The sequence below is a fragment of the Serinus canaria genome, chromosome 20 (genome assembly GCF_022539315.1).
Source record: "Serinus canaria isolate serCan28SL12 chromosome 20, serCan2020, whole genome shotgun sequence".
NCBI classification, from domain to species: domain Eukaryota; kingdom Metazoa; phylum Chordata; class Aves; order Passeriformes; family Fringillidae; genus Serinus; species Serinus canaria.
In genome coordinates this window covers 2,758,442-2,780,593 of record NC_066333.1, presented here as the reverse complement: position 1 = coordinate 2,780,593, position 22,152 = coordinate 2,758,442, and the positions used below count along the sequence as shown (strand labels likewise).

The 22,152-nt window shown below is 49.5% G+C and overlaps 1 protein-coding gene across 1 annotated transcript in view; it reads left to right on the top strand.

Moving 5' to 3' along the window:
• The window catches only part of TOX2 (TOX high mobility group box family member 2), a 167,889-nt gene that overhangs the window by 46,416 nt on the left and 99,321 nt on the right, over nucleotides 1-22,152 (top strand). Inside the window, exon 2 of the mRNA XM_030233377.2 lies at nucleotides 21,881-21,946. Coding sequence (XP_030089237.2) covers nucleotides 21,881-21,946 — 66 coding nt within the window. The remainder of the gene's footprint in view (nucleotides 1-21,880; nucleotides 21,947-22,152) is intronic.

Below are 22,152 nucleotides of genomic sequence, written 5' to 3'. Positions count from 1 at the left end.
AATTCAGCACCTGGAGCAAGTGTGTGCTGACAGTTTGGGTAACAACGTTACAGGATTTTCTGTGTTCTCTTCTGACCTGTTATTTTTGCTCTCTATCATTTCGATATTGCCATGCTCTCAGTGCAGGTTTGAGTGGGGCAGCTGACATGATGTTGTTCTTACCACTTGCTGCTCAGTGAATTTACCCCCTGCTAAAGTCTAGAAGGATTTCACACCCCTCCCTCCTGCATGGACTGCTTTGGATTTGTCAGCACAGGGTTTCTCCTGCTCTGATGTTCCCTTCTGCTTGGTTAGGTGGCTCAGAAATTCCCAAGACTTCATCATTTTTAATTAACCTAAATAATGTTCTTTTCATCTGCAAACTTTGTTTCAGTCTGCAGCCTAGTTTTCAGGTCATTAATAAAGATTTTGAGCAACAGGAGACCTGGTTAAATACTTCTGCTGGTGTGTTGTTAATTATTACCCTCTCCAAAAACAAGTCCCAGGCTTAGTTTTGTCAAGGCCCTTAGCACCCTCAGGTCTGTGTGCAGTGTCACCCACATCTAAAGCCCAGTTTGGTTAAACCAAAGCTCAGCTTGGTATGGGAAGTCTTCACACAGCTGAGATCAGCCTGGTAATATCGTAGGCTTAAGTAATCTCCTCTCAGAGCAGCTGTACTGAAATGAAATTTCAGTTGAGAGCACCCACGGCAGTGGAAAATGCACCTTCATTGAAATGGGCTGAAATTCGAATGGAGGTGGGTTCAAAGCTTTACCCTTTCTTTGTAGAGAACTCTGAGAAGAAACCTTGGAAAGCATCAACACAGTGTTTCTCTGAAAACCCTCATGGCTGAGGGTGAGCCCCTGGATGCTCTCTGGGACCATTGTGATCTCTTACAGCTCCTCTGGCTCTCTTTTGTTGTCACCAGTCTTCCTGACCCTACCACAGTTGTCCCTATTTTCAGTTTGCTCTCCAAGTCTCTCTTAGGGCCAGATGTGGCATTTGCCAACCCTGAGCTCTTTTTCAGAGCAGCTGTTTTTGCTGGTGATTTTGTGCCTGTCACATTTTACAGGCTCCTTTGGGACTGCTGTGCTTGGAGAGGCAAAGCTAAAGATGCTCTTGCTGTGACATTAGCTGGAGTTTAGGCTGGTGATAAAATGCTGGTCCTAATGGGATATTTAGGGTGGGTGGTGTGAATCCCTATCCCCCAACATCATCACAAACCCTGGCTGGGAAGCCTCAGAGAAGGGCAGAGGGATGTGATTGCTGTCATCCTCTTCACTGGCTGATGGGACTGGGGCTTAGCAGTGGTGGGAGAGCAGAAACGCCCTAGGAGGGGCACAAGGAGCCTCATTTCTGAATTCAGGAATAATTAAATGCCCTCAGGTGTCAGGGGGTTGTCAGGTGCTGTGGCCCAGACTGCTCTGAGAGCCAGGAGGTGATGGATGGATGGATGGATGGATGGATGGATGGATGGATGGATGGATGGATGGATGGATGGATGGATGGATGGATGGATGGATGGATGGATGGAAATCATGTACCAAAATGATGGTCTCTGGGCTGCCTGCAGTAAATATCTCCAGCAGGTTTAAACTCCAGCCCTGGCAGGCAGCAAAGGTGAATGTGATTTGCACAGAAAGTGTTTGCTGGGGGCTCATCTGTGTCAGCACTTGCAGCTCCTTCAGAGCCAGCCACGTTGCCGCTTGTTTCCGCTCTGACTTGCAAAGATTTATAGATCTATTTTTAGACCTAATATATTAATACACTCTTTTCCAAGAAATATAAACTATGAGCTTCCTGCTCTCTGGGAGATTCATTATGTTTTGCTGAAAGCAACCAAAGTTGTTTTCCTTTCCAATGAGCACACAAGTGTCTGATCCCACTTACAGACTGGAGAAGGTGATTATTTCCTCTGGTTTTGCAGCAAAACACAGGCTGGAGATGCAGAACCACCCTGCAGCCTCACTGGGGCTGAATTATCTGGCACAATGGAGCCTGTAATTAGCAGGTGGAAAAGATGCTGCACGTGGAGCATTAGAGGATCAGAGGGGACAGGTTACAGGGCCACCAAGGGAAACAAAGATTAGACCCAGACAGTAACAAATTACGTGTTTTCATCTCTCCAGGATGTTCAAATCTCTATAATACAAATTTGAATAAAGAAAACCTTCATTGATGTAAAGGAGTACAACCAAAACAGAGTCTGGGGCTGTTGTACCACATAAATGCAGCACTGGTATCATTCCTCCTGCTCTCTGTCAGAACTAGGAGAATTCTTTCTCTGGACAGTTAGGAAAATTTTGGAAGGGGAAGAAAAAGCTTTTTTTACAGAGGTGCAGGTGAAATACAAAATGGAACATATTCACTGGAGGGCCTGAAGTCTTGGTGTGACTTCCTGAATCAGGATGCAGAGTATTGGTGGAAATCACTTTCCCCCACTAAATGGTTTTGGAGAAAGTGTGGGATACTAATCCTTAGCTAGTAAATGGGATTTTTTCAGGTGTCTGATTTGGGCAGGGTGAAAACCTGAGCAGAGAGTCCTTTTCTCTGGAAACATGGGGATCAAAATAATCTCATGAGATGTCAAAGCTGACCAAGTGGGGCAGTGCCATGGGCACAGCAATTATGGGACAGTGGGGCATGGACACAGCAGTTATGGGACAGGGGCAGTGCCATGGCCACAGCAGTTATGGGACAGGGACAGTCCATGGCCACAGCAGTTATGGGACAGTGCCATGGACACAGCAGTTATGGGACAGGGGGCAGTGCCATGGGCACAGCAGTTATGGGACAGGGACAGTGCCATGGCCACAGCAGTTATGGGGCAGTGCCATGGGCACAGCAGTTATGGGGCAGTGGGCAGTGCCATGGACACAGCAGTTATGGGACAGGGACAGTGCCATGGACACAGCAGTTATGGGACAGGGACAGTCCATGGCCACAGCAGTTATGGGGCAGGGGCAGTGCCATGGACACAGCAGTTATGGGGCAGTGGGCAGTGCCATGGACACAGCAGTTATGGGACAGTGGGCAGTGCCATGGCCACAGCAGTTATGGGACAGGGGGCAGTGCCATGGGCACAGCAGTTATGGGACAGGGGCAGTGCCATGGGCACAGCAGTTATGGGACAGGGGCAGTGCCATGGGCACAGCAGTTATGGGACAGGGGGCAGTGCCATGGACACAGCAGTTATGGGACAGGGGCAGTGCCATGGGCACAGCAGTTATGGGACAGTGGGCAGTGCCATGGGCACAGCAGTTATGGGACAGGGGCAGTGCCATGGACACAGCAGTTATGGGACAGTGGGCATGGACACAGCAGTTATGGGACAGGGCCATGGACACAGCAGTTATGGGACAGGGACAGTGACAGTCCATGGCCACAGCAGTTATGGGACAGGGACAGTGCCATGGGCACAGCAGTTATGGGACAGGGGCAGTGCCATGGGCACAGCAGTTATGGGACAGGGGCAGTGCCATGGGCACAGCAGTTATGGGGCAGTCCCTGTTGCTCACCCCACTGGCACAAACAGGGTGGACCCCCTGGGAGGTGGGCAGTGGGGCTGGGCACCCATCTCCTCAGGCCTGCAGCCCCTGTTTGGAGCTGTTATCTGCAGGTGTGCTCGGGGCCAGGATCCAACCCAAGGATAAACCTTTGCCTACATGGATGAAAACCAGCCCCAGCAAGTCCATACAGAGCATCCCTCACGTGTGCTGGTGGGAAGTGCCCCATGGTGGGGAAGGCTCCTGGCAAGGACCCAGCCCTGGAGTCCCCGTGGCTCCTCAGGTGATGTTTTCTCCTCTGGAGAGGGGACGAAGGCCATGCAGGTGACTGCTCTGACAACCCAGCCCACACAGCCATGGACTGGGTGGGCAGCAATATCCCATAATACTCCTCACAATTGTTCCTTTAACAGGCGTTGCTTGGATTATTTGTAAGAATTAATAAATATTAGAGTGGATTTTAGAAAGTGGATTTAAGAAAACCCTTTGGTGTTGGTAATTGTGACTGGCAGCCAGCACCACTGAGCACAGCTCCTCTCTGTGTGTCCTGGCAGGCTGAACATGAGCTTCTTTTCTTGTACAGCCCATGCTGGGCTCCTCAGGGCCATCCTGGTGGCAGCTCCAGTGTCACCTCTGTGCTTTCTCAGGCAGGCACAGAGCGTTGGAGCACAAGGATTTCAGCAGGGGTTAATTGTTCCTCGTTAGGGTGGCTGTGCTGATTAGTGCCTGCGCCCAGCCAGGTGACAGCAGCCAGGCCTTGGTGTCCCCTCCCCATGGCAAATCCGCAGCAGGCACTTTGGGGAGTGTCACCAACCCTGGAAAGGTGGCACAGCCAGAAATCCTCCATGATCCGAGGGTGAGGGCTGTGGGAGGGAGATGGGAGCTCAGCTTGTCAGGGCAGCTTTTGCATTTTCCCTTTGTCAGCGTGAGCTAACGTTGAACAGGGCAAATCCTTCCCCCCAGAAGGAGCCTGGCAAGACCTTCCCTGTGAATATATGAATAGCACTTGGGTAAGCAGTGCATCTGAATTTATGAATGATTTGACACCGACAGGCTGGAACGAACTCTGTAATTTTATTGTGGGAGATTTAGTGGGTCAGACATATACATGCCAAGTCAAGATGACCTAGAAAACCTTTCTAGGTCAAATAATTGCTTGAAAACTTCTCTTTCTCAAAGGCAAGGCCATAAGTTTTCATGCTTACTCTGACACATTTTCCTTCTGAAAGTGCAACATGAGTCTTCAGGACAGGATTTGTCATGTCCTACACTGAGAAGAAAGAAAGTAACCTGAAGAAGGGGGGCACTAATTTCTTAATGAAGCAAGACCTTTTCTGGCCACCTCTGTTGTCCTGAGACAGAATGTTGGATACCTGGCTGGCAGGAATTCAGGGCAGAAGTTGCAACACTGACTGTATTCACACTGTGCTGTTTCCAGTGGTGCTGAAACCTTTCAAACTCCTGGGTCCAGCAGCAACCACACCTCCAGCCTGCCTTTGGAGCCCTAATCCTTCATGAGATGGGAGATTGTTAATTAGGAGCTTTTTCTGCCCTGAAGAGGCTCAAAGGAGGCTGGTGAGGTTGGCATGTGATGGCTCCTCACTGGAGCTTTGGGGTGGGGCAGAGCCACACTCTGCTGCCCTGGACACTCCAGCCTGGGAGCCACAGGGGTGGCTGGGGCTAGAAGGACCCAAAGGTGTCATCCTGGAGCTCCTTCCTGCCCTGGTAACTCCTGAGCATGAGCAAAGGCAGATTTTGTGCTGTTGGGAGGAAGCCTGGGCTGCTAATAAAAGCTCAGCTCTTCTTGTGGGTCACTTATTTCAGAGTGCAAACAGAACACAACAGAGCCAGGGCTTCAACAAGGAGTGCAGAGGGCTCCTCACCACCCTCATCTGCTGTGGGCTGGGCTGAAACCTTTTTGTCCTGTGGTGCTTGTGGCCGTGCTGTGACTGTGGCTGCCTGAGGAGCTGGGCTTGGGCTGGAGCCCAGCTGTGGCCAGATGCTGGGCTGAGCTGGCAGCAGCCTCAGAGGTGCCCAAATCATGGAATCTTTAAGGCTGGAGAAGACCTCCAAGGTCATCAAATCCACTGAGTACCACCGTGCCCACAAAGCCACCCTGGGACATGCCACACTGAGACATGCCACAGTGGGACATGCCACCCTGGGACATGCCACAATGGGACATGCCACAGTGGGACATGCCACCCTGGGACATGCCACAGTATCACATGTCACACTGGCACATGACACTCTGGGACATGCCACACTGGGACATGCCACAGTGGGACATGCCACAGTGGGACATACACAGTGGGACATGCCATCCTGGCACATGCCACACTGGGATGTGCCACCCTGGGGCATGACACCCTAGGACATGACACCCTGGGACATGCCACCCTGGCACATGCCACAGTGTCACATGCCACCCTGGCCCGTGCCACATCTCTCATGTTTTTAACTCTCCCAGCCATGGGGCTCCAGCTGTGCCCTGGCAGCTGCTCCCAGCAGGAGCTCCCAAGCTCCAGTCCTGCTCCCCAGCTGGAGCCAAAGGCAAGCTGTGGCACACCCCCCCTCTGGCTTTACTGCCCATGAAGAGTGGGCATCCATCCCAATCCCTCTCAGGATTCCTGCTGCTCACAGTGACCCCAGATGAGTTAGAAAGTCTCTTTTCCCAGCCTGGCTGTCAGAAAAGGAGTCTGAACTTTCAGTTCTCATTCTCAAGGTTGTTTATTGTTCCTTATCTATAAAATTCTTTCTCTGGCCTGCCAAGGTCCATCCAGCAGGTCAGACAGAGGCACTCTGCCTGCCCCCAGAGCAGTGTTATCTTTTTATACTAAAAACTACCTGTACATTATTTACCATAACTTCCCAATCCCCATCACCTGTGTTAGACAGTGAGCTGCTACTCTAAACCAGGCTAAAAGTGCCACCATCACAGCAGAAGATGGAGGTGAAGAAGAAGAAGGAGAAAGGCTGGGCATGCCCAGATTCCTCCACCTTGCCCCCTGAACTCCCATTCTAAAAACCCAAAAATCTATTTTTTCACCTTGTGACAAACTAACCATTATTCCACTTAGACTTTTGTGCTTTGCAGATCCTCATACAAGGTTGGTAATTTTTTCCATGGGTCATAATCAAAGTCACAGGTGTCCTGGGCTCTGTGCCAGGGTCTCTGAGCCCCCTGGCAGGGGTCCTGGCAATCCAGGACAGCCAGAGGGATGGCCTGAATTCTGACAAAACCCCATCTCATGCCCAGAGCTCCTCCCTGCTCCCCACCTGCCCAAGATGGAGCTGTTGGAAATAAATAAAGGCCTCCCAAGCCCAAGCATTCCATGAGTCCATGGTTAACCCACCCCAGGGCTGGGTGCAGGTGGGAGCCATCACCTGGGCATCCCACCAGCTCCCTGCCAACCCTCCCACAGGAGCAGCACAGCCCAAACAACTCCACAGGTTCCAAATGGATTTTCCAGCCCAGCCCTGACCTACTTGAAAGCAGCTTTTGCCATCCCAGGGAAGTGGGTAATGGGAGGCTGCAGTGCCTTCAGAACAATTACAGCTCACAGCAGTCCAAATGAAAATGTTTGTTGAAAACAACATGTGCATAATTAAGGCTTAATGAGCCCTTGTCTGTTTGGAATCTGCAATTAGATTTATAATAGAAAATACCAGCAAATGCCAAATAGCTTTAAAAGAAGACGGGATAAAAGATAATTTTGCTGCAAATCTATAGTAATACTGTAATTTAATGAGCTGGAAGTGGTGCAGAGAAAGACTGTAAGAGCTTTGGACAAGTTTGTATTGTGTGTGTTTATCTTATCTGCCCATTTCCCTATCTATAAAGCTGTCAGTCTTGCTTTTAACTGCTTGGAAAAAGGCAGGACTTTGCTAAAATCAGGAAGACTCCCTTTGTTTATTTTTATTTAAGTCATTAATTAGTCAAGCAAAGCTGGTCTTTTCTCTTTCTCATCAACATGCTCTAAACTTCTTCTTAGGGTTAATAATAGTAATAATAATAGTCATAATAATATCTTTATTCAATTATTTACAGTGAGGCAGGGGCATAATAATAATCAGAGGTGCTTTTTTCTGGTTAGTTTCATTAATTTTAATGAGTTTTTAACTGTCTTTTTAAGATGCTGCCAGTTTTCAGCACTAAGGGAGATGTTGAACAAGTGAACCTGAGGTCAGCTTGGCTGCAGCAAGCACAGAATACCTTTAGCCCTAATGAAAATGTTAGAGGGCAGTAAAATCTGGTGGAATGATGAATAAATTGAACAGACAGGTAGCAAAAAAAGGAAGAGGAGCTGAAATTAGAAGTGCTCGAGGGAGATGGTTGGGGTTTTTTTCATATTTAATAGCTGAGGTTGGGAATGGAGATTTAGGTGTGACAGGAGGACTAAGGGCAGGGCAGTGGGGTGCTGGGGCTGTGACGTGCACACCCCCTGGAAACACAGCTCAGCAGCTTTGTGTGAGCAGCCCAGCTCAGCACTTGAGGGAACAGGGCCACAAGGATGTGGTGCTGCTGCCTGGGGAGGCCCTGCTGAGCCTGAGCTGCTGACAAACCCTGCCCCTGCCTGCCCTGGGTCTCCTGCAGGGTGTGAAGCTCCAGCCTGGGGCTGTGTTTGCAGCTGGGCTGGTGCAGCTCCAGCTCAGCCTTGCCAGCAGTGATGGGAGCCTGTGCATCCCCAGGTCTGCACCTGCCCATCCTGTCCTGCCCCACAGAATCACAGGATCACAGAATGAACCAGCTTGGAAAGGATTTTTGAGATCCTCAAGTCCAACTTATGACCTAAGACCATCTCATCAACTAAACTGATGATTTAGGATTTGAGATTTTCTATTTTTTATATATTTACAATCCTGCAGTTCTTTAGTGCATAGCTCTAAACCCCACACACAGTGGGAGCTGCTGCTTTCCCAGTTTGGGCAGACACAACAATTCCTCTCCAGGCCTGGCAGTCAAGGACACCTCACTGCCTCAGGGCCAGAGATGGGAACAAAAGTGAGCTGGGGGAGCAAACTTGGGGTAAATGACTTCATTAGCTGAAGCTGTAATTGGAAGATGAACCCCCAATATGCAAATGAACCAAACTTATAAATGTGTGAAAACCTGTGATCCATTCTATGGGTGGACCTGGGGGACTTTGTCTGCCCAAAATGCATCTGAAGGCCCTTCAATAAATATAACTGCTTTTTTATTCCCTTAACTTTGTCTGGGACCTGTTTCTAGGTAGTCCCAAAAAAGCATCAAAACCGTGGCACTGAGTGCCACATCCAGGCATTTGTTCAACACACCCAGGGATGGCGACTCCACCACTTCCCTGGGCACACAATTCCAGTGCCCAATCACTCTTTCAGGGAAGACTTTTTTCCTGTTGTCCAGCCTAAACCTCCCCTGGTGCAGCTTCATGCAGTCCTCCTGTCCTGATGCTGGTTGCCTGGGAGAAGAGACCAATCCCCCTGGCTGCACCCTCCTGTCAGGGAGTTGTAGAGAGGGATGAGGTCTCCCCTGAGCCTCCTTTTCTCCAGGATAAACAACCCCAGCTCCCCACAGGGTTTGTGCTCCAGACCCCTCACCAGCCTTGTTTCCCTTCTCTGGACACCCTCCAGCCCCTCCATGTCCTTCCCAAATTCGGGGGGCCAGAACTGGACACAGCACTTGAGGTGCTGCCCAACCAGTGCTGAGCACAGGGGGAAAATCACTGCCCTGCTCCTGCTGGCCACACCATTCCATCCCTGCTTCCCCTTCTGGCCACACCATTCCATCCCTGCTGCTCCTTCTGGCCACACCATTCCATCCCTGCTGCTCCTGCTGGCCACACCATTCCAGCCCTGCTGCTCCTTCTGGCCACACCATTCCATCCCTGCTGCCCCTTCTGGCCACACCATTCCATCCCTGCTTCCCCTTCTGGCCACACCATTCCATCCCTGCTGCCCTGCTGGCCACACCATTCCAGCCCTGCTGCTCCTGCTGGCCACACCATTCCAGCCCTGCTGCCCCTGCTGCCCACACCATTCCATCCCTGCTGCCCACACCATTCCAGCCCTGCTGCTCCTGCTGGCCACACCATTCCAGCCCTGCTGCTCCTGCTGGCCACACCATTCCAGCCCTGCTGCCCCTTCTGCCCACACCATTCCATCCCTGCTTCCCCTTCTGGCCACACCATTCCATCCCTGCTGCCCACACCATTCCATCCCTGCTGCCCCTTCTGGCCACACCATTCCAGCCCTGCTTCCCCTTCTGGCCACACCATTCCAGCCCTGCTTCCCCTTCTGGCCACACCATTCCATCCCTGCTGCTCCTTCTGGCCACACCATTCCATCCCTGCTTCCCCTTCTGGCCACACCATTCCAGCCCTGCTGCTCCTGCTGGCCACACCATTCCAGCCCTGCTGCTCCTGCTGGCCACACCATCCATCCTGCTGCCCACACCATTCCATCCCTGCTGCCCCTTCTGGCCACACCATTCCAGCCCTGCTCCCTGGCCACCATTCAGCCCGCTTCCCTGCTGGCCACACCATTCCAGCCCTGCTGCTCCTGCTGGCCACACCATTCCATCCCTGCTTCCCCTTCTGGCCACACCATTCCATCCCTGCTGCTCCTGCTGGCCACACCATTCCATCCCTGCTTCCCCTGCTGGCCACACCATTCCATCCCTGCTTCCCAGGGCTCTGCCCCTCTCAGGGACATGGAAACACATGGTTCCTCTGGAGCAGGAACCACCTTCCTATCATCCTTGGTTTAGGGCTGGGTTTTATTTAGTCTTTAAAGACCTCCCTTTTCATTGGTTTTATTATTTTTGAGTCCAGAATGTGTCCAGACATTGTGAAATGGATTTTACTTTGTCAGCCCTTTTTTTCTATTTTTCCCATGTCATTCTAAGCACCACTGCAAGAGTATATTTGCATACAAAGTGGAGTGCAGAATCACAGAAAGCAGGTTTTTGCTGGTGCCAGATATCTGAGTCTTGGAAACTATTTTCTAAATGACTGGCATGGAAGACCTCTGATTTATTTTTTTTTCCCTCCCAACTAGCTGGTTTTGCATAATGTTCCCCATGGTCTTGAAAAATCAATTATTCGTTTCCCTTGTGCTTTGCAAGAGAAGAAAATAGGCAAGATCTTGAATCTGGGGGGCAGAAATGTCCTTTTGCTTGGAAAGAGGTTTGAGTTGGAAGGGACCTGAAAGCTCATCTCATCCCACCCCCTGCCATGGGCAGGGACACATTCCACTATCCCAGGTTGCTCCAACCTGGCCTTGGGCACTTCCAGGGATTCAGGGGCAGCCACAGCTGCTCTGGGCACCCTGTGCCAGGGCTTCACCATCCTCTGAGTAAAGAACTCCCTTGTTATATTTAATCTGTGCTGAAAGGGCAGGGGCTGTGGGGTGAATTAAAGCTCCTATTTTTCTTTGTGAATATCAACTGATTTTAGGAATTATGGAGTGAGTTAGGAGGTCCTTGGGATCCAGGCTGTTTACCTGTGCAGCTGCCAGCAAGGCATTGGCATTGGAAACAAAAAACATGGTCTTTAAAAAGTGCCCAGCACTGAGGCATCCCCTCCTCACTCCTCTGACAGCTCTGTTCCTCACATCATTATTTACTCACCATGCAGTCAAGAAAAGACAGAGATTTCCAAACCCATTCCTGCTCCGTGTGCGTCAAACCCACCGTCACCCAGCCCCTGCTGCTGCTGCCTCACTCCCCAGGGAATGGCTTTGATTCCATCCAGGAATTCACCTCAGGTGTGTGGCTCAGCATCACTGCCTGTGCTGCACACTCCCTGGGCAAAGGGAACCAAATGACAGGGTGGGAAAGCTTCCCTGCTTAAGGTTTCTTCATTCCCAGCTGCTCCCTGGCCTCCTGGGCTGTGCCAGGGCTGTGTGGAGCCCCTCTGCAGTGCTTCCTCTGGCTGCTGTTCTGCTGTGCAAATCAGCACCTCCATAAAGCACTCCCAGAGCAGAGCCAGGCTGGTGGCTGCTTCCCAGGCACACAGGTATCAGCTCTATTTTTATCTCAGCCCCGAGGTTTTATCTTGCAGAAAACATTGTTTCTCGGTGCCTTTGGCTGTTCTAGCTCAGAGTCTCTGTGGCTTCTTTTAGCTCTTTGTGTGTTTTCTGTCTCTCTTGGTTTCCTGTGTGTTACAAGTGTTGCTGGAGGGGCAGGCAGTGCAGCTGTTGCTCCTTAGCACTTGCTGTATTTATTTCACACACACCAGGCCGGTGCCAGGATGGTGCTGCATCCCTGTGCCCTCCTCCCTCCCCTCACCAGGTTCCCCAGCTCTCCCTCTCACTCAGCTGCTGATGGCTGAAGGACCAGCTCAGCAAGAGCCTCCTGGTATTTATACTTTTTTTGCAGATAAACTCCTTGAGCAGCTGTGAGGAACAGCTCCAGATGAGGCTGTTGTTTGGTTTTGAGAAGGAAGTGATGTACATGCCAGAGCCGTGCAGCGGCAGCGCTGCACACAAACAGCATTGAGCTGGTCAGCAATGGGCTGGGGAGCTCCTGGCTGAGAGCAGGGGGTGCTGCCCACCTCTCAGCAGCCTGATCTCAGCTCCATGCCCAGATTTGGAGAGAAATCTGAGAGGATTTGGGTTTTGGCTGCAGCTCTGGTGAGCTCTCGGTGCCACGGAGATGGATGGAGATGTGCTGAGCACTGTGTGCACCAGGGCAGCTCAATGCACCAGCTCTCCCCAGCAGCACTATTACACTAGGCTAAAAGCTAAACACAGTCATCTGAGCACAGTCAAAATGTATTAGATCAACATCTGCCCTCAGGAGCAAAACCTGCTCAGCTGAAACCCCAACCCCTCCTCCATGCACCGCGAGGTGTAACCCTGAGTGACTTTGGCCTTTAAATTAATCACCTTTCTCTGAGCATCCTTCTCCTCAGTGCAGCTGGGAGGAGAAAAGGAGGCTGGGTGTGTGGAGGATTGGCTGCTCTGTGCTGCTCTCACTTCTTTTTTGGAGTCGCACAAGAAAGGGTTAAGCAGAATTTTGATCTCTGCAATATTTTCATGCTTATACATTCTGTTTCTCATTTCCATGACAAAGATGGTAGGAAGAGCAGAATAAGGTACAGAATTTGCAGAGCAATTTTAAGACTGTAATGAGAACAGAAAATAGTAGGGGGAGAAGAATTGTAATTAGAATATGAGATGGGAAAAAAAAATTAATCTATTTCCATGTCAGTCTTGAGACTAAATTCTGCTGCTCCCTGTAGCTTTCAGTGGACGGGGCTTTTTGTGTGTGTATGTGAAGAGCTTGAACTCCTCTGCAGGCTCTGAAAGATCCAGGTAAATGAGTTTAAGGCCTCGTCCCCCCTCAAATAATGTAATAACAATAATATTGCGTGCAGTGTTGACAGAAAGCCAGCCAGTCTCTCAGATAAATGAATGCTGTCACTCGAATAGTGGTGGCATTGCAGGACAATAAAAGGGGAGGCTGGAGATGCTTTTGGGGTGGAGGTCTGTATAAGTATCACATGGTCACATATCACAGAAGCCCCCAGACCCCAAATCCTGCCAGTCCTGAGAGACATCTGTGTGTCCTGAGCCCCCCAGGCAAAGCTGGGCCGCCCACGTGGGGTTGTGCAGCGCCTGGTCCAGCTGAGCTCTGAGTGTCTCCAGGGATGGAGGTCCCACAATGATATTTGATCAGCCACATGCTAAAAAATGAGATTATATCTGCCTACAGTGCTTCCAGGAGCCCACAGGTCAGGCTTTTGGTTTTGGTTTTGGGTCCAGTATGAAGAAATTCTCTGGAAGGGTTTAATTTCACTTGCTGATAGTCTCAGTGTCTGTCTCCTTGATTTTAGGCTGTTGGAGCCCTGCTCTCATTTCAGTTTTTCACATATGTCTTTGTTGAGTCCACCTAACACCCTTCTTCACCCCTTCTTCATCCCTTCATCACCCCTTCTTCATCCCTTCATCACCCCTTCTTCCTCATCCACGTGTGCCATCCCACACCTGGGATCCTCCTCACAGTTGCCCTCTCTCCTTCTAGCAGTACAGATGGTAAAATAACACTTGGTCTTTCCCTCTTTGCTCTTTTCCTGACTGCTTCCAAAACCCGAATGGCATCTTTGGCAGCTGCTGAGGACTGGAAAAAAATTGGAAGGGAACTCTCTAGAAAAGTGTCTCTTCTGGACAGCAACATCAACTTTGAGGCTCATTGTCATGTCTGTCATTCAGATTGCTTTTCTTCAGTGCATTACTTTGCATTTATTGACATTAAATTTAATCTTCCATTTCCTTGGTGCCACTTAGTGCAGTGAGAGTCCTACTGCAGAGCTATTCAAAGTCACTTTTAGTTTTGGCTGGCCTGAATAATTTCTGTCTCATTAATAAACTGAGCCCTTCCAGAGCAGTTATATGGTGAGCTGGGGAGATTTTAGTGCAGATGGATCATGGACCATGATCTTCTGCTTGCTAAAACCTCCTGAGTGTCTGGCTGTGAGTAAAAGAGCCTTCCCCTGGGTCCCATGCTGTGTTGGGTTTTGGGGTTTAGAGCTGGTTTTTGAGGAGCCTTGTGAGAAGTTCAACCAGACAGTTCAGCTCATCTTTCCTAGGGACCTGCTGACCCTTCAGCAAGGTCTAAGGGGGCTGTGAGGAACAAGGTCCCTCATCTTGGCTCCCTCTGGGTCTCCTTGGGGTGTGTTGGAGTGTGATGGGTTCACACTGAGGGAGCTGGACATGCTGGTTTGGAACCTTCCCCTTCCCACTCCTGTTTGTTTGGGCACAGAGACAGAAGGTCAGACCTTTAAAATCACTGAATCATTTAGGTTGGGAAAGAACTCTGGGATTGTTGGGCCCAGCCATTGACCCAGCACTGCCAAGGCCACCTCTAACCCATGTCCCCAAGAGTCACATCCATATCTCTTTTAAATCCCTCCAGGGATTGTGGCTCCACCATGCCCTGGGCAGCTGTCCCAGAGCTGGACAACCTTTTCAGTGAAGAAACTTTGCCTAATCTCCAATCTAAACCTGATGTGGCCCAGCCTGAGGCTGTTCCCTCTCCTCCTGTCCCTGTTCCCTGAGAGCAGAGCCCAACCCTCACCTGGCTGTCCCCTCCTGTGAGGAGTTATCCAGAGCCACAAGGTCCCCCTGAGTCTCCTTTTCTCCAGGCTGAGCCCCTTCCCAGCTCCCTCAGCTCCTCCTGGTGCTCCAGCCCCTCCCCAGCTCTGTTCCCTTCCCTGGACAAGCTCCAGCCCCTCAAGGTCTGTCTTGTATAATGGTCCCAAAGTTCCCTCACACTGTTTTAGAGCAGGTGGATCATGGGAGTTCCTTAGGATTTCCTTGGTTGGTTTTATGTTTTCCTTTTGTCCATCCCTGTGTGAGAGCTTCTTCTCAGATGGGTCTTTCCAAGGGAGATGCTCCAGTTTAGGAATTTCTGAATACTCACTCCACCAGTGTCCATCAGGCTGGTGCAGGTCACTCCTTTCCTTCCCACCTGGCTGTAGTTTCTTGACAGCCTCTACCATACCTTGGCCCCACCAGCTCTGCAGGTTTCCTCCTCCTGGTGTATTGAGAAAAAAAAAACTCCTACCAGGTTTTTATCCTACTTGTAAACTGTTCTTAAAACAAACAAACCAACCAAACAAACCACCTTTTACTGTAAGGCTTTAAGCCTCAAGATTCCAACTGTATCAAGCTGAGTTTCCCCTGGGGTAATGTGTGAGAATATTCAGTGTTTGTAGGAAACCCAGCCCCTCAAAGCCAGGTTTGTGTTGTGCCTCTGACTCCTGCTGTGGGGTCGTGCTCCCTGTTCATGCCATTTGTCCCCAAACAAATTGGGGATGGACACGCTGACTGCCCCTGCAGGGCACTCCTGGGGGAATGTAAATCTCCTGCTGAACTCCTGACCCTCCCTGACAGGATCAGCCCAGGGGCTACCCAAGCATTTCAGCACACAAATAAATAATGCTAAGGAGATCACTGCGGGCCAGAGGTTGTGTAAAGCCCTTAATGGGGGAACTGCAGTTAAAGAGATTAAGCTAACCTCAGCCGTGTATTCCCTGAAGAGGTGGATGCTGAATTTCTCCTGCAGGAATTTGCAGTGGCAGCTCAGCCACGGAGCAGGGGCAGGGCTGAGGTGAGGATTTCACATCCCAGAGATGTGTACAGAGAGCATCCTTGTCATAGCTGAGACAGAGACAATCCAAAGCAACAGTCCCTTTTCAGAAGGCTCCAAACCTGGTTTTATTATAGCATGCCTGCTTTTTATACACTCTTACAGAACTCCTAAGTTGACACTTTGCCCATTGGTCAGGAAAGACAAGCAAAGAGCTCATTGGAACAGGCAGCAGGTTTCTCTTATTTATCCTTCTTTCTTTCTTGGTCTCTACTAATGACCTTGGTAAAAAATTCTTGGTACAAATTTCTGGGTCTCTATTAAACAACCTTGATAAAAAATTTTTTCAGGGGTAAACATGGATCCTCCTATCAAACTTCTCTCTGGCTCACAGAGGTCACTGTAAAACCTCTTCCACAGATCCTCACCAGGACCAGCATCCTTGGCTGTGGATCCCTGAGCCTGGTATGCAGCAGCAGCATCGTGGGGATGCAGGCCTGGGAAACACCATGGCCAAAGTGAGCTTACAGCAGATTGTGCCACTCAAATAATACTGATAAAAATGAATTGTGGATAAAACTATTCCTGTAACACTTTCTAAAGGAGAGTTATGTTTCCCCATGATGGGAATGGTGCCACTGCAATGCCCATTGCCCATGATGGGAATGGTGCCACTGCAATGCCCATTGCCCATGATGGGAATGGTGCCATTGCAATGCCCATTGCCCATGATGGGAATGGTGCCATTGCAATGCCCATTGCCCATGATGGGAATGGTGCCATTGCAATGCCCATTGCCCATGATGGGAATGGTGCCATTCATGCCATTGCCCATGATGGGAATGGTGCCACTGCAATGCCCATTGCCCATGATGGGAATGGTGCCATTGCAATGCCCATTGCCCATGATGGGAATGGTGCCACTGCAATGCCCATTGCCCATGATGGGAATGGTGCCATTGCAATGCCCATTGCCCATGATGGGAATGGTGCCACTGCAATGCCCATTGCCCATGATGGGAATGGTGCCACTGCAATGCCCGTTGCCCATGATGGGAATGGTGCCATTGCAATGCCCATTGCCCATGATGGGAATGGTGCATTCCAATGCTGCAATTGGAAGCAGCTGAGTGAAGCCCAGCAACACATGGGCTGCAATTTGGTTTTTTTTATTTTATTTTTTTTATGAGGAGTATTAAATACAAATTAACTGTGTTACACAAGTTTTCTTGGGTTAACTTTTACTCACTAAAAACCTAAAGGCATTCCTTGCATGGCATTTCTTTGGGTCTGACGCCTCAGGTTCAGCTTTTATATTTTTCACCTTCTGAGCTGCTTTAGTGTGTGGGTCTGGGCTTCATAGGCTGAGTAAGTTCTCTTCACAGAGTAGAGAGACAAAACAATTCCTGCTCCAGCTGGGCACCAAGGACAAATGATCCAAATCTCAGCCCAGGAGCACAAACCCCGTGGGCTGGAGAGAGAAAAACAAGCAGGGTGGGACTGGCTGGGCTAAAGCTGGGCTGGGACAATGAACTGCAAGGTGGGAATGGAGCAGAGCTGATCCCAGGGAGAGACCCCGTGCCCGGCCGTGCATTTTGGGGCCATTTTGGGTCATCTTGGGTGCAGCCCTGGCTGGGCTCTGGTGCTGCCCAAGGTAGATCCATGGAGGCCTTTGGATAAATCCCTGCTTTATTCTTTAGCTCTGTCCAGCCTCTGCTCTAGGTCATCAGGTCACTCTGTCTTGGTGCTGGTGGTGGCTGAGCTGTAGCTTGCTGGGAAACAAACCCAGATGCACTCCAAGAATTTCCAGTGAAATGTGGCATTCCCAGTGCACCCAGTTTGGAAGTGAGGTTGTCATGAGAGGGAATCCACTGCCCATCTCCTGTGTCCTGGCACAGGGGGGCAAACCACTGGCAAGTGTTTGTAGCTCTGAGCAGTAGGAACCAGTGGAGGCATCCAATTTGTTCTGAACTGGTCATTCAGTAGCTTCTTGATGGTGATGGCTCTAAATTACTGCTGGGTTTGTATTAACAGGTCACATTTTCAAGCCCTAGAACCTCAGTGGACTTGCAGTTAAGGTGCTCTGGTCTAGTCCTGCCAAAAATGAGTGTCAAAATTCAGGAAAAACTCCTCCAAGGAAAAAAAAAAAAAAAACAAAACAAAAGAACCACCAAACTCACCACACATATAATAAAATTACATAAAAAGTTTGGAAGGCTTTTGAGATCTTGCAAGTATTACTGGAATGAATTTTGCCCACTATTCTGGTCTAATGGAAGGTGGCCCTGCCCATGTCAGGGGAGTAGAACTGGGTGATCTTTAAGGTCCCTTCCAACCCAAACCAAGCTGTGATTCCACATTTTCTTACAGAGCTGAAGTTTCCATCTCAGTTCATGGCTCGCACAAAACAAAAATGATGTGATGAGATTCATAATAAAATTGTGCAAGCTGGCAGTGCCATCCAGGAAAAAGTAACACCTTCTTGGAATCTTGGCAGGAGGTTGTGTTTCTTTCCACTGGGTCCTTCCCAGTTAGCAAACATTTGTTCTCCCTGTTTGCACAGAGCTGGAGATCCCACAGCTGCTGCACTTTGGGGTCTGTCCCAGCCTGCTGCCTGCATTTGTTTTTCCTTTTCATATTCATCTGGCTAACAGGAGACCCATGAGACCTCTAGGCACATTTACAGGTTTGAAAATAATGCTGTGGAGCAAAAATAACAAACCAAAGTGAGTCTAGAAAAGCAGTAAAGATTTTAAAAGTGCTTTGTACAACAACATCTGAATTGAGATCCGTGTATGGGCTGATAGAACAGTGCCAGCTGCAGCTCTCCTGGAAGAGCTGTAGTAAAAGAATTATATTTTTAATTAAATTCTCCGTGAAAAACTGAATTTCAGAGGGTGTTTTCTCACACTTTTGTCTTTTGCTTGGACCCAAAATACTCAGTGGGTTGTCCCATGGAGAGGTGCAGTTGTGGCTTGCTTTCTGATGTCCTTGGAGCTCCCTCTCTGAATGGGGCTGGCAGCATCCCTGTCCTCATCCCCCAGTGCCAGGCAAAGCCACCTCCCGTGGCACGAGATGGGATCCTGCCTGGAGCTCCTGTCACCTGCACACCAAGGCAGTTCAGTGCTGTCCATTTGACTTTGTTGCCACAATTGGTGGAATTTGGGGCACTTTCCCTCCTCTCTCACCCCTTCCCTTTCACTTCCCCCTTTTCTTTCCCCTTCCCTCCCTGGCTTCCTGCTCATTCCATGCAGGAGAGAATCAGCCACAGGCACTGATTTGTTTAACAGGCTGCTCCTATTAACCAAAGAATAATAAAATTAACTAATTGCCACGGAGCAAAAGTGATAAAGTGATTAAGACAACTGCACAAGAGGATGTTTCTTTTGAGTTAGGGCTTGAAAATGATCCCTGCCACATCATTCAGTGCAGGCTGGGTTTTGGGGTAAGGAGGGTGATGAAGGGCTCTATCCAGGTTTGAACAGGAGCTGGAGTGAAGGAAAAAGGGAGGAGGCATTTATAACCAAGGGGAAATATTAAAATTTCTGTTTCTATCATAAATCTACTTGGTGTGATGGTGTTGATTGTTTTGAAGTGCATTCTGTAGCAAAACAATAATGAGAAGAGGGAGAGAACATTACTTATCTGCTCTACCTGGCTGCTGCATAACTGGCAAACATCTAACTGAAAAAATATCCTGATGGGAAAAATTCTAATAAATTTGTTTGCACCTTCACAGCCTGGAGGAGAGGGGGAAAAAAATCCAATCAGCACTGGGGAAATTCCAAAGTTTCCATTGCATTTTGAGTCCTGATTTTCAGCCTGGAAATCAGAGAAACAGTAATTTTGAAGGCAGGATTCATTACAGTTGTTATGAAGGCATCAAGGGCAGAAGGAATTGTGGAATGGAGGTGGGGGAACAGTAGAAAGCCATAAAAAAATACATTCTGACAAACAAAAGGATGTGGAGGCAGGGGAGGGTTTGTCCTGCTCTGGGCCTCCCCACTGAGTGATACTTTTGGTTTGCTGAATGTAACTTTCAAGGTATTTCTTTTTTCCTGGAGAAAAAGGTGGTGGCCAGGTGTGGGTTGGTGTCTTCTGGTAGGAACCCGGGGTAGAATGAGAGGAATCAGCCTCAAGTGCACCAGGGCAGGTTTAGATTGGATATTAGGGAACATTTCTTCACTGAACGGTGGCCAGCTGCTGGAACAGGTAGCCCAGAACAGTGCTGAAGTCACCATCCCTGGAGGGATCCATGAGAGGTGATGTGGCACTTGGGGACATCACTGAGTGGTGGCCTTGGCAGTGCTGGGAGAGTGTTGGACTCAGTGATCCTCGAGGGCTTTTCCAACCCTGGAGATTCTGTGATTCTCCACCAACATCTGGCACCTCTGCTGCCAGCCCAGGTGTGTCTGCTGGGGTTGGTGGGGCTGTCAGAGGATATTTAGGTGGGTCAGAGGGTATTTAGGTGGGGCCAGAGGGTATTTAGGCTGTAGAGTTGGTTGGGTCTGTGCTCCTGGAAGCTCCAGCTGTGCCAGTGATCACCTGCCAGGTGGAGGGAAATCCAGTTCAAGTGGATGGTACCCAGCTGCCTTCTGGGGGAGGTGTTTGTCCCAGTGCTCACTGCATCCCACAGCTCCTGCCTCCCTGGTGGATCTCACAGAATCCAGCAGTTGCACAGGAATCCTCTCCCACCTGCTGCTGGTATTGCTTAATGAATGCCACAATAGCTGCTCCAATTTTACAGCTTTTAAGTGGTTTGCTGTGCCAGAGGACAGTTTGGCAATTAGAGGGTGTCTGAGGCCAAGCAGAGCCATGTTACCCCCACTTGGCTTTACTAACTCTGCTGCCTTTAATAGCTAATCCTGCAGCACTCTAAGAAATGGAAGCAGAATTAATTGTCTAGGCTGAAAATCTTCACCTGGCTTTATTTAGATTTCACTTTTATTGCTCTTAATATGGCAAATTTCTGTTCAGGCATAACTGGAACCAGCTTTGTATCAGAGAGTGGGAGGACAGGTGAGGGGTGAACAATCTCCAATTCATCATCCTGCTGGTAAGGGCAGGAGGGTTGGCTCTTCCTCTTGTGAAGTGCAAGGTGTCACTCACAGCTGGTGCCTCCACCCTCGTCTCAGGAGTGTTTTATGGCTCAGCCCGTTTTTATTGCCATAATTAATTTGTGAACTCAGCCTTGAGGCCTGCCCCAGCTGTACTTGGAGCCACAGACAATCCTGGAGGGCTTTTTTCCTTCCTTTGGAATCTGAGCCCGTGAAAAGCTCCCGTTGCAGCTAATTAGTGAGAAGAGTTGTAGCTCTCCATGGGGGTTTTGTGGCCTGATAAGTGGATTAGCAGCTGGGAATCGGGTGTGTGCTGGAGTTGGGGGGCACAGGAGGATGGGCTGGGCTCGGGCTGCCCAGAGCAGAGTCCTGGCAGAGCAGGAAGAGCATGAGAAGAGGGGATGGATGTGCCAGGCTGTGCACAGAGACACCTCCTGAGTGCTCCATGGATAGTTGAGATGGTCACCATCCAAAGCAACACTCCATTTTCAGAAGGCTTCAAACCTGGTTTTATTATACCATGCCTGCTTTTTATACACTCTTACAGAACTTCAAATTTGACACTTTACTCATTGGTCAGGAATGACAAAGTGCTCATTGGAACAGCTGCAGGTTTCTCTGTAGTTATCCTCCTTTCTTTCTTGGTCTCTTGACCAAATTTTCTTGGTAGAAGATTCTTGGAAGAAAATTCTTTCAGGGGTAAACATGGATCCTTGGAAGAAAATTCTTTCAGGGGTAAACATGGATCCTCTTCTCAAACTTCTCTCTGGCTGACAGAAGTCACTGTAAAACCTCCTCCACAGCTCCAGAGTGATTCTGCATTGCTGCAGGAGCTTTGCTTTGGTGTTGAGGTCTGTAAGAGGACTGAATGGGACCTGCCCAAGTCTGGACATTTCCTCTGATGGAAGCTGGCTTTTTATATCAGATTGATGGTCTAGTAGGGATTTTAGCAACAGCTTCTTTTGGGTGATCTTTGCTGCAGGGTGCTTCTGTGGGTTCACACATTTGAATTATTTCTTTGAATTGGAGTGATTCCTTCCTTATTTCACTGAAAAAAAAACCACCTCCATGCTGTGTTAGCATATCCCATTGCAATAACTGGGGTGAAGGTGTGCTCATACCCTCTCCAAAGTGTTCCAACAGCAGCTCAGGGTTTTCCTTTGGAAATTCTAGCTCTTGATGTGAAGAGCCAGGAAGGTATTTGGGATGCACAGCAGCATGGTGTGCAGATGGCATTTTATTAACTCTCTCTTTTGCCTTTCTAGTTTGATGGGGAGAACATGTACATGGGGATGAACGACAACGCCCAGGAGTTTCTATCGGCCAATCAGGTAAGAGTTGTTTTTGGGGTGAGATTTTTGGGGGAACTAAAGCACAAATTCTAGGAGGTCTCTGTGACTCTGCCCTCCTGGGACACCAGGAGTGTCCATGGAGGAGGTCAGAGCCCAGATGCAGCACTTGGTGGAAGGGTTGGGATGCATTTCCATCCTGCTGCTGCCTGCCACTGGAGCCTGGCTCTGCTGAAAAGCTCTGCTGA